The following is a 12,554-nucleotide window of genomic DNA, read 5'->3' as shown; positions in this document are numbered from 1 at the left end:
AATTATTATTAATATACAATCTAGCAAAAGGGGAGCTATACAAGGTTTGAATCATTTGTATAAATCCAAAACCAATACCAAAACATTCCATAACCTGATACATAAAGGACCATTCTACTCTATCAAAAGCCTTCTCAGCATCTAAAGAAACAGAAAAGGCCAGATCATCCATTTTCTTTGTCAAATTTAGCATATGAAAGGCCAATCTAGTATTATTTGAAGACTGTCTATTAGCAACGAACCCTGTTTGGTGTATACCAATAATATAAGGAAGAGCCTTGGCCAAGCGTAAAGCTTATAATTTTGCTAATATTTTCCCATCTACATTAATCAAAGAAATCGGCATATAATTAGCAACCAACAAGGGATCTTTATTTGGCTTTGGCAAAACAATAGTTAATGATTCCTCTATAGTACCTGTTATACAACCATTATTCAGTTGATCCTGATATAAATTTAATAGATGGGGTAATAATATGTTTTGAAATGATGCATAAAATTCAACCGTATAACCATCACCACCTTGAGTGGATCCAATTCTAAGGGACTTCAATGCAGATTGTATTTCTTTTTGTGAAATGGTGCTTCTAATTTTCCTTTCACATGCACGGGAATTTTGGGACCCTCAATCAGATTTAAACATTCCATCCCTTCTTCCTCCTTAGTTAAACAATGTTCAGAAGACTACAAGCTTGTATAAAATTTCAAAAACAGTTTTAATATATTGTTATTTTGAAAATGAATTACCATATTTTTATCTTTAATTGCTGTAATATTTGTTCTCCTCTTTTTTGCTTTTAAATAATTAGCCAGTAATCTTCCCGCCTTATTTGAGTTTCCATAATACAAAGCCTTAAGAGACACCAACTGTTTCCTAGCCAGCTGAGAAGAAATTTCATTGTACCTAAACTTTGCTTTTAAAAGAGCCTGAAAAGTATTTGGATCCCAATTGGATTTCAATTGTAACTCTGATTTAGTAATATCTTGTTCTAAAATAAGAAATTCTTTATTTAATTGTTTTTTAATATATGAAGAATATGAGATTATATGACCTCTCATGGTAGCCTTAAAAGCATCCCATATTGTTTCTTTAGTTAATTCTTCTGAATCATTAATCTGAAAAAATTCATTTATTTTCAATTGAAATTCCTCTTTAAAATTTGAGTCTGCCAGCAATGTATTATTGAATCTCCATACAGGTCTATTATTCTCTTGTTTATCTAAACTACAATCAATCCAAATACTTCCATGATCCGATAAAATAATCGGATCTATGGATGCCCTTGTTACCTTTGGAACTAAGTTATCTGATACAAATATATAATCTATTCTTGAAAATGACTTAATGCTCATGAGAGCAAAATGAAAATTCCCGTTCATTGATATGGAGAATTCTCCAGATGTCTTTTAAACCACAAGATTCTAACAAATTATCCAAACCTAGATTTTAAAATTTTACTAGGTTTTTTATCCAATATCGGATCCATAACCACATTTAAAGACTGGGTTGAAGAATGCATACAGCTTGAAAAATATACTGACTTTTCCCCATTTTGTCTGTATTCTTCCATAAGCTCCAAAGAAAAGTCAATACCATTTAATGTTGTCTTGATTAACTTGCAAAGCAATACTACACTAAAATTAATCTAGATTCAAATACATTTATGTACCACCCTCTTAGGTGTGTCCCCAGATTTTTGGGGGAGGGTGTGAGGAAGAGAGTTGGTCTTACATGATGCTGTCTATATGTAAATGACTAAATCTCCCCAAAGGGGGAACATGCAATACCAGGTACAGTATACATCCCAGTAAAAAATGACCCTCATGGAGAGCAATTTTATAAAGGAGAGCTTAACAGGAGCCTAGATACAAGCACCCTTCTGCAAATTATGTGCTATTAAATCCTGTGACCTATGTCATATAAACTGTTCTCTAAGAGTAATGAAATAGGATTATATCTTCATTATTATATATTTTCCTGACAGGTCAGTTATATGTCAGAGAATCTTTATATGAGTGACTCTGTTCAGTATCCTTATTTTTACCGGACTGTCCCCAATGAGTTGCATCTCTCTGCTGGGATAGGCAAGCTACTGAAGTATTTTGGCTGGAAATGGGTCAGTATCTTTTCAACTGATGATGAAAGCAGTATGAGAGCTATCCAGATCCTGAAAGAAGAGATTGAACAGAATGGTGGTTGCATCGCATTCCATGAAACCTTACCTCACCATGGAAGAATCACATATTCAGAAATAGAGAAAATTAATAGAGCAATTAAACAATCATCTACTGTGAATATTTACTACTTTTATAGAAACACTGGAATGTCACTAAACAAAATATGGGATTTTCAACAAATAAATGTGAAAAGTGCCCATGTTTTAATCACCATAGCTGAGGTATATATAATAAACCCAAATCAAAAACAGTTTCAAATAAGGAACATGTTCTTTATATTCAAACTATATAAGAAAGTTATGCCAAATTTTTTAAAATTTATCCGTGAGATGAAACCTGTCTGGCTAGCAAATGATTACAATGCTAACAATTGGTGGAAGGACCTGTGTCACAGCAAATGCCCAAAGACAATCAGAAGAGACTGCAGCTCTACCAAAAAGGACCTTACTTTCACTCCGTGTTTCACCACAATCTTTGGGAGCAGCTACAGTGTATACAATGCTGTGTATGCTGTGGCACACGCACTGCATGACATGATCATGTCTGGCTCAGGAAATGGCACCACATGGACTAGAGAAAATAGCGAAGTTTTGGATTCTTTGCCATGGAAGGTAATTTGAGTATTTGTTACTGGAATTCTTTATTCAAAAGGAAAAGAGTGGTATCCTTTGGCACAGAGTGAGAGGGGTGCTTTCACAGGAGTATGAAGACAACCCTTCATTCTTAAACACCCTCTTCCCTCCATGATTTTGATAAATACATTCAACAATCATGATCAACCAACCACAAATATTCAAAGCAATTTAAATGACCAGGAAAAAGTTCATATTCATTTAAATTTCTTGTGTGGTGCAATCTAAGGATATTCAATGTTTAAATAAATTTAAACCCCCATGTTGGGGTGAGGATCTTGAATATACACAAAATGGCAACATGACCAGAGAGCCCCTGTACACACCTGAGAAAATGATGGAATGTATCCCCCTCACATAAGGAAATCTTGGTGCTAATTGGCATTAATTAAAATCTTTTTAAGCACCAGTTATAGAATCTATTACTTTATGTGTAACATAAACATCCTATCAGAACTAGCCCTCTAAGTCCAACTTTGGACATTTCCTGTAAAACATCAGAAGTTGTAAGTACAAGAACAGCCATGGACTGCTTTTTAATTCATGTACTTGGACATCTAAGACATCAGGATGATCAAATTTATACCACTGTAATGGAGTGGCCACTCACACATTTCAACAGAGAAGTGTCTTGGAAGGCAGTGCTGTGAACGTCACATAAAGGATACCACAAATATATCTCACCATAACCCACATATAATTTATGGTGATCCACCCAAATTCTCCTCAAATCAATTATACCCACCTGTTTACCAGACCTTTGGCTGCAGATGGTATCTATATGGCAGTAATATAATAGGGTTTTGGTGGCCTCAAACTTCCCACCAAAATGTACTAGTTAAAGTGATTTATGGTCCTGTCTCTTCCTCTCTATGATTCACTAGCTCACCCACTTGGCTACTTAAGACCTCTGTGTGATGTTTTACTAGGCTTTCCCATACCTGGTTTTGCTGTTCTATACACAGGTGTGTACTGATTCATTGTCACATGTTTGTGTGTTAGGAAGCATTTAGCGATCACTGGTGGAGTGTGGGAGGATATTACATAATCCTCCAGTGTTCCTCTGGTCAATTTGGATATGTTTTTGGCAGTTAGATGATTCTCAAATTGGTCTAGATGACAATCATCTAATTTCCATCTAGGACATCCTGGAAAAGGTTTGATTATAGGTGCAGGATATCTAGGTCTAAGCCCACCTATTTCCCACCTATAGCATGACTCCCAATATGCCCATTTCTACCATGAATGCAAAGTGACCACTTGGATGTTTTGATTAGTAAGATGTGAAGTAGGTAGCTGTTCAGGCCTACCTCAAAGGCGACCTCACACGCTATATACTGGTTTCAATAAGTATATATTTATTTAGTCAATCAATAACAGCTTACAGCAATAAAGTATTTAGCATATAGCGTAACAGAATAATGTGATTCTCAGGCCTGAGGGTCCTCTGATGTCTGTTCTGTTCACTTCCTCTTAAAGGCCTGTTTTTATACATTTCTTAGTGGCCAACACCACGTTGGCCTAAATTACATGATACATCCTTATTGGCTATTTTCCTATGCATTACTGCCTAACTACATTCATTTATTGGCTGGTTTGCTTGCGTCATGTTATACGTTCGCTCTGTTTACCGTAAGACCTAACCTTTTCCCCGAAATGCCTCTTCCCTATACCATATAAACAATTCCGAGCATAAAAACCCCCTCCCAGCTGTGGTGTCTTAACACATTTCTGGTATCTGGTGTTAGAAGATAATTCTTGAGAATTCTATCTTCTGACCATGGTCTGTGTTCCTCTTTCTTGAGAATTCTATCTTCTGACCATGGGCTGTGTTCATCTTTGCATAATATCTGGCTGGGTGCGGCCCTAATACCAAACCTTAGCATTAGGACCTGTTATTTTCTCTCAAGCTTCACTGACACAGTAGCTAACTTGGCTTAAAGACAAGGTATTTCCCCATCTTTGTATGCCTTCTGGTAAATGGTGTGAAATATCTTTTTACAGTTAATCTACTGTTTCTATCAGCTGCAGAGATAGATAAGATAGATGTCAGTTGCAGAGAGAGAGAGAGAAAAGTTTCTGTGAGCTTTGGCTTTTTCTTAGTTATCCTACTTCACCTGTTTTATCTTCAGGACTTAAAAGGATTTTCCCATATCAGAATTTTTCCATGATTTTTCTTCTTTCCATCTCCCTCCTCCTCTCAGATGTCCAAGTGCAAATTTTTGGGAGTTTTTGGGTGTCTAAGGTTCTTCATTATGTGCCTGATAGTAACAGTAGATGACTACAAAAGAGTTAATCCAATCTGCCCAACATTCAAATTCATATTAATTCATGATTAAGCCAACAATGAATGTGATATAAAATGTTTGATCCTCATCTTTCTTTGCTATTTCTGGGACAAATATCATATAAACCCACGAGGAACTGTCTTAACATTCTAACCACTGGAGCTAAAAACAACCCAATTTTGAGGTTCAAAAATCAACTTTTATGTATATGTAATAAAAAAAAATCTGAATTTTGGTGCCACTTTCAAGTCATTTTTCTATTTTAAAGATGAGTGCAATGGTGTGGTCTTTGCTCTTACAGTCCCAACTTCCTGTAGATTTTTTATACTGTACTGTATACTGCATTTCTAGAATGGAATCAGAGAAGTTTATATGGCTATTATAAAATAATTTTCCTAAGCTTATTCAGGGAGTTGGTCTGTACTTTAAGGTTGTGTCCATCTGTCAGTGGGAGGAGATAGAGAGTGTTTTACCTCTAGAAATGGATTTAAAAATAATTCTACTTATAGTTATAAATAAATGTTTATGTATGCTTGAAATTAACTGTTTTGCCTGGCACTACTTAAAATGCACCCCTCACTTCTTAGCTCCATCAATATCTGAGGAACCTTCACTTTAAGAATGGTCTGGGGGAAGAGATGTACCTGGATGAAAATGGAGATCTTGCCACTGGATACAATATTATGAATTTGATCTTTTTTCAAGATACATTGAAATATCAAATTGTTGGACGTTATAACCCTTATGCTCCCCCAGGACAGGATTTTATCATTGATGAGAAGGCCATCGTGTGGGAGAGCTCATTCACCCAGGTTAGATTTAAGTGATGAGAGGTGCTGATCCAAACAGGTATCATGAAACTTGTCAAAAAAATGGCCAAAATAATGCTGTATTTTAGCTTCCAGATTCTGTAAAGGTAATTTAAATTGGGGTGCTGATCCCATTGTGTACATATAGTAATTAGTCAATTGGGGTTAATTGACACTGATTAGATCTTACAGGCATGTCTGCCTACTTATTTGGATTAAACTCCTGGCTCATTTGAACTAGTAAGAAAGCGGATGGGGATTGATATACTGCTTTTTCTCTGTGGCGCAAAGTGTTTTAGACAGGTACCTTATTTATACCTGGTGCAATGAAGTATTAAACAACTTTCCCAGAATCACAAGGAGTTGTTGTGGGACTTGAACTCACAACCTCAGGGTGCTGAGGCAGCTGCTTGAACCACTTGGCAATTCCACCACTCTGAAAGGAGACATTGTTCTTTTTCAGGAAGCAATTGGGATGTAAGAGGGTCATGATGCTGTTTTTTAATTTGTTGACTGTTTTTCCTTTTATAATAGGTGGTTTTCTTGCACAGTTTTTGTTTTTAATGTGATGACATTAGGAATGTTCAATTATTGATTACTATAATCTATCCTTAGATTAGCGAGCACTAATTATTTTTGTATAACAATCTTTATACAATAAATCTATCTACTTAAGCATGAAATATGCTGTTACACATGATGAGAATTTAAAAATAAATAAAAGGAGCATTCAATTTCAGAAACAACTGTCCAGTATCATATGAAGTTACATAACATGCTTTCTCAATCTTCAGAAACCTCCACAGTTCAGATGCACTCCAAGTTGCCATCCTGGTTATAGGAAATTAATCAGGGAAAGAGAGCCCATCTGCTGCTATGACTGTATTCCGTGTGCAGATGGAGAGATCTCCAACCAAACTGGTGGGTAATATAAACAGTCATGGAGATAATTCAGGAACTGCCCTTTGTCTCTTTAAAAGTAAAATACCACAGGGTTGGATACCATATGGATGAAGCTAAGCGGTGATGGTCTCAGGAGTAATTTAAGAAAATGCTTTTTTATAGAAAGGGTAGTAGATACGTGAAATGGTCTCCCAGTTGAAGTGGAAGAGATGAAGACTGTATCTGTATTCTAGTGTTGCTGCTCTCTGTTTCACCTCTTTGCCTTCCATTGCTAGGCTTGTGGAAATTAGCAGTAAGTGTAGGCTGTTGACTCCTCCTGAGAGCTGTGGGCTTGTCTAAACTGGCTCCTTGCTTGCATCATGGTTTGACCTGCTCAGCAGTCCTACCTGCATCTTGGCTTCCTTGTCTTATGGTTTCTACTGGGGATGACTTTATCATACTGAACCCAGACCTAGGAAATGATAAATTGATACCAGGTTGCTAGAATATACTTTCCACAAGTTTCAAGTTTATTTAGTTTCTTTATATATGTCAATCAAAGATATCTAAATGGTTTACAATAAGATAAATTATATAAAAAATTAAAATATTAATTAATTAAAACCTTTTTTAATTTTTTGTAAAAATTTAAAAAAGTGGTTGAAGAATATACATAACTAACATGACCCATTAGGGAGATTGAAGGGTAATACAACATTACATTTAGTAAAAATAAAATAAATAAAAATGGGAAGGGATAAAGGGAAAACAGTCAGTAGGAAAATTGTTGGTCTTCCTCTTATGAAGAATTAAGTTTCGAATATTGAATGCATCCTTGAATAAGAATGTTTTCAGTTGAGATTTGAATCTTGTCAGGGAAGACTCTTGCCAGAGATCTTGGGCTATTGCATTCCAAAGTGATGGAGCCGTGGCTGAAAAAAAAATCAATTTACGATTAGTATCATAAACAATCTGGTGGATGAGGGGGATTATTATCAAATTTTGGGAATTAGATCTGAGTGTTCTCGTTGGTATGTATGGCATAAGGAATTTTTCAATAAAAGCTGCTCAAGTCTGGTTTTAAAGGTGGTATGTAAGATTTTATAGATAATTTGATGCGGGATAGTCAGCCAATGAGCATCTTAGAGAAGAGAAGTTACATGGTCAATATTTTTACTTTATTTATGAATGTTATTGCTCTTTCCTATCTGTGTCCCCTTCTACCCCCCAACTCTGGGCTATGGTATGGGTTTCTATTTGTAGCCTGGGACAATTTAGTCAGTCTTTCACATGTGACTGGTTTCTCTAAGTTTACACTGGAGCTCATAGGGAAGCCCCTGCCACTGGCTAGAACCCCTGCAGTCAGCCCAGCATTGAATCAACCTGTTCCCCTTCCTAGGGCAAAAAATAAAATTGGAAAGCTTGGGCAGAAGGCTAAGGTCCCACTAGTAGTTCAGGAGACAGGGCAGAGGTCAGTGGCGTACCTAGCATGTGTGACACCTGGGCCCCATCAATTTTTGGCACCCCCCTCCATCTGTATGAAAAACATGATTTTTAGTAACAAGCCACACGTAACACATGAGTACCTAAGAAAAGGCTGCATCTTACATATGGCAGTGAGAAGTACAACAGCAATACACCCATTGTAAAACTAAACAAGCCAGACTAGTACAGATCAATCCTGCAGTCAATCCTAACAGAAAACCATGTCTTTCGAACACACAGAACACAGAAAACACCTTCGCCTAGTATGGAATGTCATCACAAATGTACCCCTCCCCCTTTTACAAAACTATAGTGTGGATTTTAGCCACGGTGATAACAGCTCTGACGCTCAGAGAAATTCTGAGCATCAGAGCTGCTACCATCATGGCTGGTGCTAAAAATGCTCCACAGTTTTGTAAAAGGGGGAATAAAATAGAAATACATGGACAAAGGTAAATTGAACCAGCAAGAAACTTGACTCTGCATACAATGCAATACCACAGAAACAGTGACCCATGTCTCCTAAAGCAATAAATAAATAGAAAATTTTTGTTCTATCTTTTTCTTCTCTGGTTTCTGCTTTCCTCATCTTCTTATTACTCTTTTCCTTCCATCCACTGTCTGCCATTTCTCTGCCCCTATATGGCATCATCTCTCCTTCTATGCCCCTTCCAGAAACTGTATGCATCCCCTTCCATCTCTCCTTTCACCCCATTGGTATGGTATCTGTCTCCTCTCCTTCCCCCCCTGATCTGGCATCTCTCTTTCCGCTCCCGTCCTCCTGTTCTTCCCTGGTCTTCCTTCTCAATTTATTTTCTGCCTCTGTCTAAATTCTTTTTTACTATTCAGTCCTCAATTTCCCTTTTTCACTGTGTCTACCTATAGCTTGCCACCTCTTTCCCTCACCCCTTCCAATAACTAACTCTATCCTCTTCCCTCAATCCTGCATGTGCCCTTTTTTCTTTCTCCTCCCCACTTCCTTCCATCATCTGCTCCCCCTTTCCCTCACACTTCCATTCAGCAGCTGTCCTTCCTCTCCCCCACACTTCCATTCAGTGTCTGTTTCCCTCTCTCTACCCCTTCCATATACTGTTCACCCTCTATCTCGCCCCTTCCATTCACTGCCCTCTGTGCTCTTTCTATCCATTGTGCACCCTCTCTCTCTCTTCCATATGGCATCTTCCCTCTTTCTATTCTCCTTCCATAAACTATCTATCTCATGCCCCTTCTCTCCTATGTACATGATTGATTTCAACTCTGTCACCCCTCCGTTTTTCTCTCTCTATCACCACCCCCTCCCCTATGCTCTGGCATCTCTCTCTTCTCCTTTCTTTCCTTCCCACCTTACGGTCTGGAATCATCCCTTCCCTGATTCCCGGCATCTCTCTCCTTTCCTTTTCTTCCATCGTCCCCTCCCCCTCCATGCTATGACATCTCCTCCTTCCTTTCCCCCTTCCTTTTCCCTTGATCTGGCATATCTTTCTCCTTCCCTCCATGCCCTTGCATCTCTTCCTCCCTCCAAGCCCTGGCATCTCCTTTCATTCCCTCCAGTTGGGTACAGCAACACTCTACCTAATTCTCTCCCCTTCTGCTCCCTTTCCTCCTTCTGTCACCCAAGGCCTGGTATCTTGAACTTCATCGGGCAGCAGCATCATTCACAATTCACTGCTGTTGCCGGCTTCAGGCCTTCTTCTCTGTCGGGTCCTGTCTTCATGAAAACAGGAAGTAGGCAAGACCCGGCAGAGAGGAAGGCCTGAAGCTGGCAACAGCAGCGAATTGTAAAAGGTGCTGCTTCCTGAAGAAGGTAATGGCACCAGGCCTTGGAGCACCGAGGCAAACCGCTTCTCCCCCTCCCAGCCGAACCCCCACTGACCCTCCTATCTCTTTCTCCCTAAGTGAATCTTTCCAACCCTCCCAGTGAGAGCAGCAAACCTCCCTCCAGTAGTGTCGGCTGCTTCCACTGATGATGTCATCAGTGAGGCAGCAGAGGAAGGAGAAAGCCGCGAAGCAGCCAACGCTACTGGAGGGAGGATGCTGTTCTCTCTGGGAGGGTGGGAGTGTGATAGGAACCAGGCCGGCTGTGCACCCCCCCTAAGGCTGCACCCGGGGTGGAACACCCCCCCTTGGTACGCCACTGGCAGAGGTAATGCCAGAATCTGCTTTGTTACCCTATTCTTCCTTCCTAAGTATGTTGAGAAGGTCTGCTTTAAACCTCAAGCCTTGCTAAAGATAAGAGTGGGGGACATGCAAAGCTGACATGCTTCAGTTATACCATTCAGTTGCTAGGGGAAACTGAGCAATGCAGAAGCCTAACCTAAATAAATTCTACTTAGCTAAGGAACGTAATGAGGCAGAAAAGCACAGAACTGGAGAGCTGAGACACCTCCCAGCCACGCAGGATGCTCTGGAGATAAACTGGGTTCTTTAACCTGTGCCCTGTAAAAGAGCTCTAACAGAAGGGAACAGGAAAGTTAGGAACAAGGCTCCCAAACTGAAAATTTCCAGGGAGGAGGAATTCTCAGGTGAAGAGTATCCAGAAGCAACAAAAATGTCTGAGGATTGCTCATACTCCCTGCCTAACACACCCAGAAATACCACCATTAAAAATTTAGGTAGTCAGTATGAGTCAGAGAAGGGTTAAGTCTTCACCAGTGGAATCGGAGGGGTTCAGGATTCAGACTGAGGGGAATGTCACAGTCCTTCACTCTCCATGCTGGTTTTGCTGGTTATAGGGTTTATGCTATTTAAGTGTACTTTAGTAAATAGACCTCATGATATATGTGAGATAATGAGATGATAATGTTCTTTCTCAGATATGGACACCTGTACAACATGCCCGGATGATCAATGGTCAAATCAGAAAAGAGATGCCTGCATCCCAAAAGTGATAACTTTCCTGTCTTTTGAAGAGCCTCTAGGGATTACTTTAACTTCCATTAGCATGTTATTGCTTCTCATCACTGCTGTTATCTTGGGAATCTTTATTCATTACAGAGACACTCCCATAGTGAGAGCCAACAACCGACAACTCAGCTATATTCTCCTCATTTCCCTCATACTCTGCTTCCTCTGTTCATTGTTATTCATTGGACATCCTGAAGATGTTACCTGCATTCTCAGACAGACTACATTTGGGATCACTTTCTCCATCGTTCTCTCCTCTATACTGGCAAAAACATTCACTGTGGTCACAGCCTTCCAAGCTACCAAACCTGGAAGCAAACTTCATAAATGGATGGGTTCTAAGGTTTCTAATTTTATAGTCATTTCCTGTTCCCTTATTCAAATAGTTCTGTGTCTTGCCTGGGTGTTCACTGCTCCCCCATTTGCATATCTTAATATGAGATCAGAAATTGGAACAATACTAATTGAATGTAATGAAGGGTCAGTAATCGCATTTTACTGTGTTCTGGGTTACCTGGGACTTCTAGCTTGTATCAGCTTCATCATAGCTTTCCTAGCAAGAAATCTACCTGACAGTTTCAATGAGGCCAAGTACATCACCTTCAGCATGCTGGTCTTCTGCAGCGTCTGGATCTCCTTCATCCCAACATACTTGAGCTCCAAGGGCAAGTACATGGTGGCAGTGGAGATATTTGCTATTCTGGCCTCCAGCACTGGACTGTTAGGTTGTATTTTTTTCCCTAAATGCTATATTATTCTGCTGAGGCCTGAAAGGAACATCAATAAGGGCCTAAGAAAAATGTAGGGTCCCTTTTACCAAACTGCATTAAATGCTATCACACACTTACTCCTCTCTTTTACTAAGTTGCACTAACTGATTAGCACGTGCTAATCACTAAACATCCATAGACTAACATGCATGCGTTAGTGTTTAGCATGCACTAATCGGTTAGTGCACCTTAATATGGGTGAAAGGATTGATCAGAAAGTGCATTAATGCTCTTTGTAGTAATTTGCCTGTCAACATGTACTAATTGAAGGTGGTGGGTCATGGGAAGGGAATGGGCATTCATGAACTTTATTCTTATTTGTTTACATGGTTAATGTATTTAAATGTATGTATTTTAGTAATAATGATTATATGATATATATATATATATATATATATATATATATATATATATATATATATAAAATTAAAACAATTTTTAAAAAGTTTAAGAATATTTAGCTACATTATTTATGAATTATTTGAATTTAAGCTTGAAGCGGTGTTTTGATAATATTCCCTCTCTTTTATTAAGGTGCATTAACCGATTAGCACACGCTAATTGAATTAGACTAATATGCATGCATTAGCATTTAGCATGCACTAA

General features: G+C 38.7%; 1 protein-coding gene across 1 annotated transcript; it reads left to right on the top strand.

The window, feature by feature from the left end:
* The first annotated feature begins 1,994 nt into the window (after positions 1-1,994).
* On the top strand, positions 1,995-11,983 carry LOC117346218 (vomeronasal type-2 receptor 116-like). The gene is made up of 4 exons (XM_033915621.1): positions 1,995-2,789; positions 5,686-5,910; positions 6,702-6,828; positions 11,088-11,983. The coding sequence occupies exons 1-4, from the start codon at positions 1,995-1,997 to the stop codon at positions 11,981-11,983; spliced, it is 2,043 nt and encodes a 680-aa protein (XP_033771512.1).
* Positions 11,984-12,554: the final 571 nt, after the last annotated feature.

The sequence above is a fragment of the Geotrypetes seraphini genome, chromosome 12 (genome assembly GCF_902459505.1).
Source record: "Geotrypetes seraphini chromosome 12, aGeoSer1.1, whole genome shotgun sequence".
NCBI lineage: Eukaryota > Metazoa > Chordata > Amphibia > Gymnophiona > Dermophiidae > Geotrypetes > Geotrypetes seraphini.
This window is presented reverse-complemented; position numbering and strand designations above follow the sequence as displayed.

Excerpts from the sequence above, each read along its gene's own strand:
- LOC117346218 (XM_033915621.1), top strand. The coding sequence starts at position 1,995 with ATGTCAGAGAATCTTTATATGAGTGACTCTGTTCAGTATCCTTATTTT. Across the intron at positions 2,790-5,685 it reads TGGATTCTTTGCCATGGAAG|CTCCATCAATATCTGAGGAA; the intron begins GTAATTTGAGTA and ends CTCACTTCTTAG. Across the intron at positions 6,829-11,087 it reads AGAGATCTCCAACCAAACTG|ATATGGACACCTGTACAACA; the intron begins GTGGGTAATATA and ends GTTCTTTCTCAG.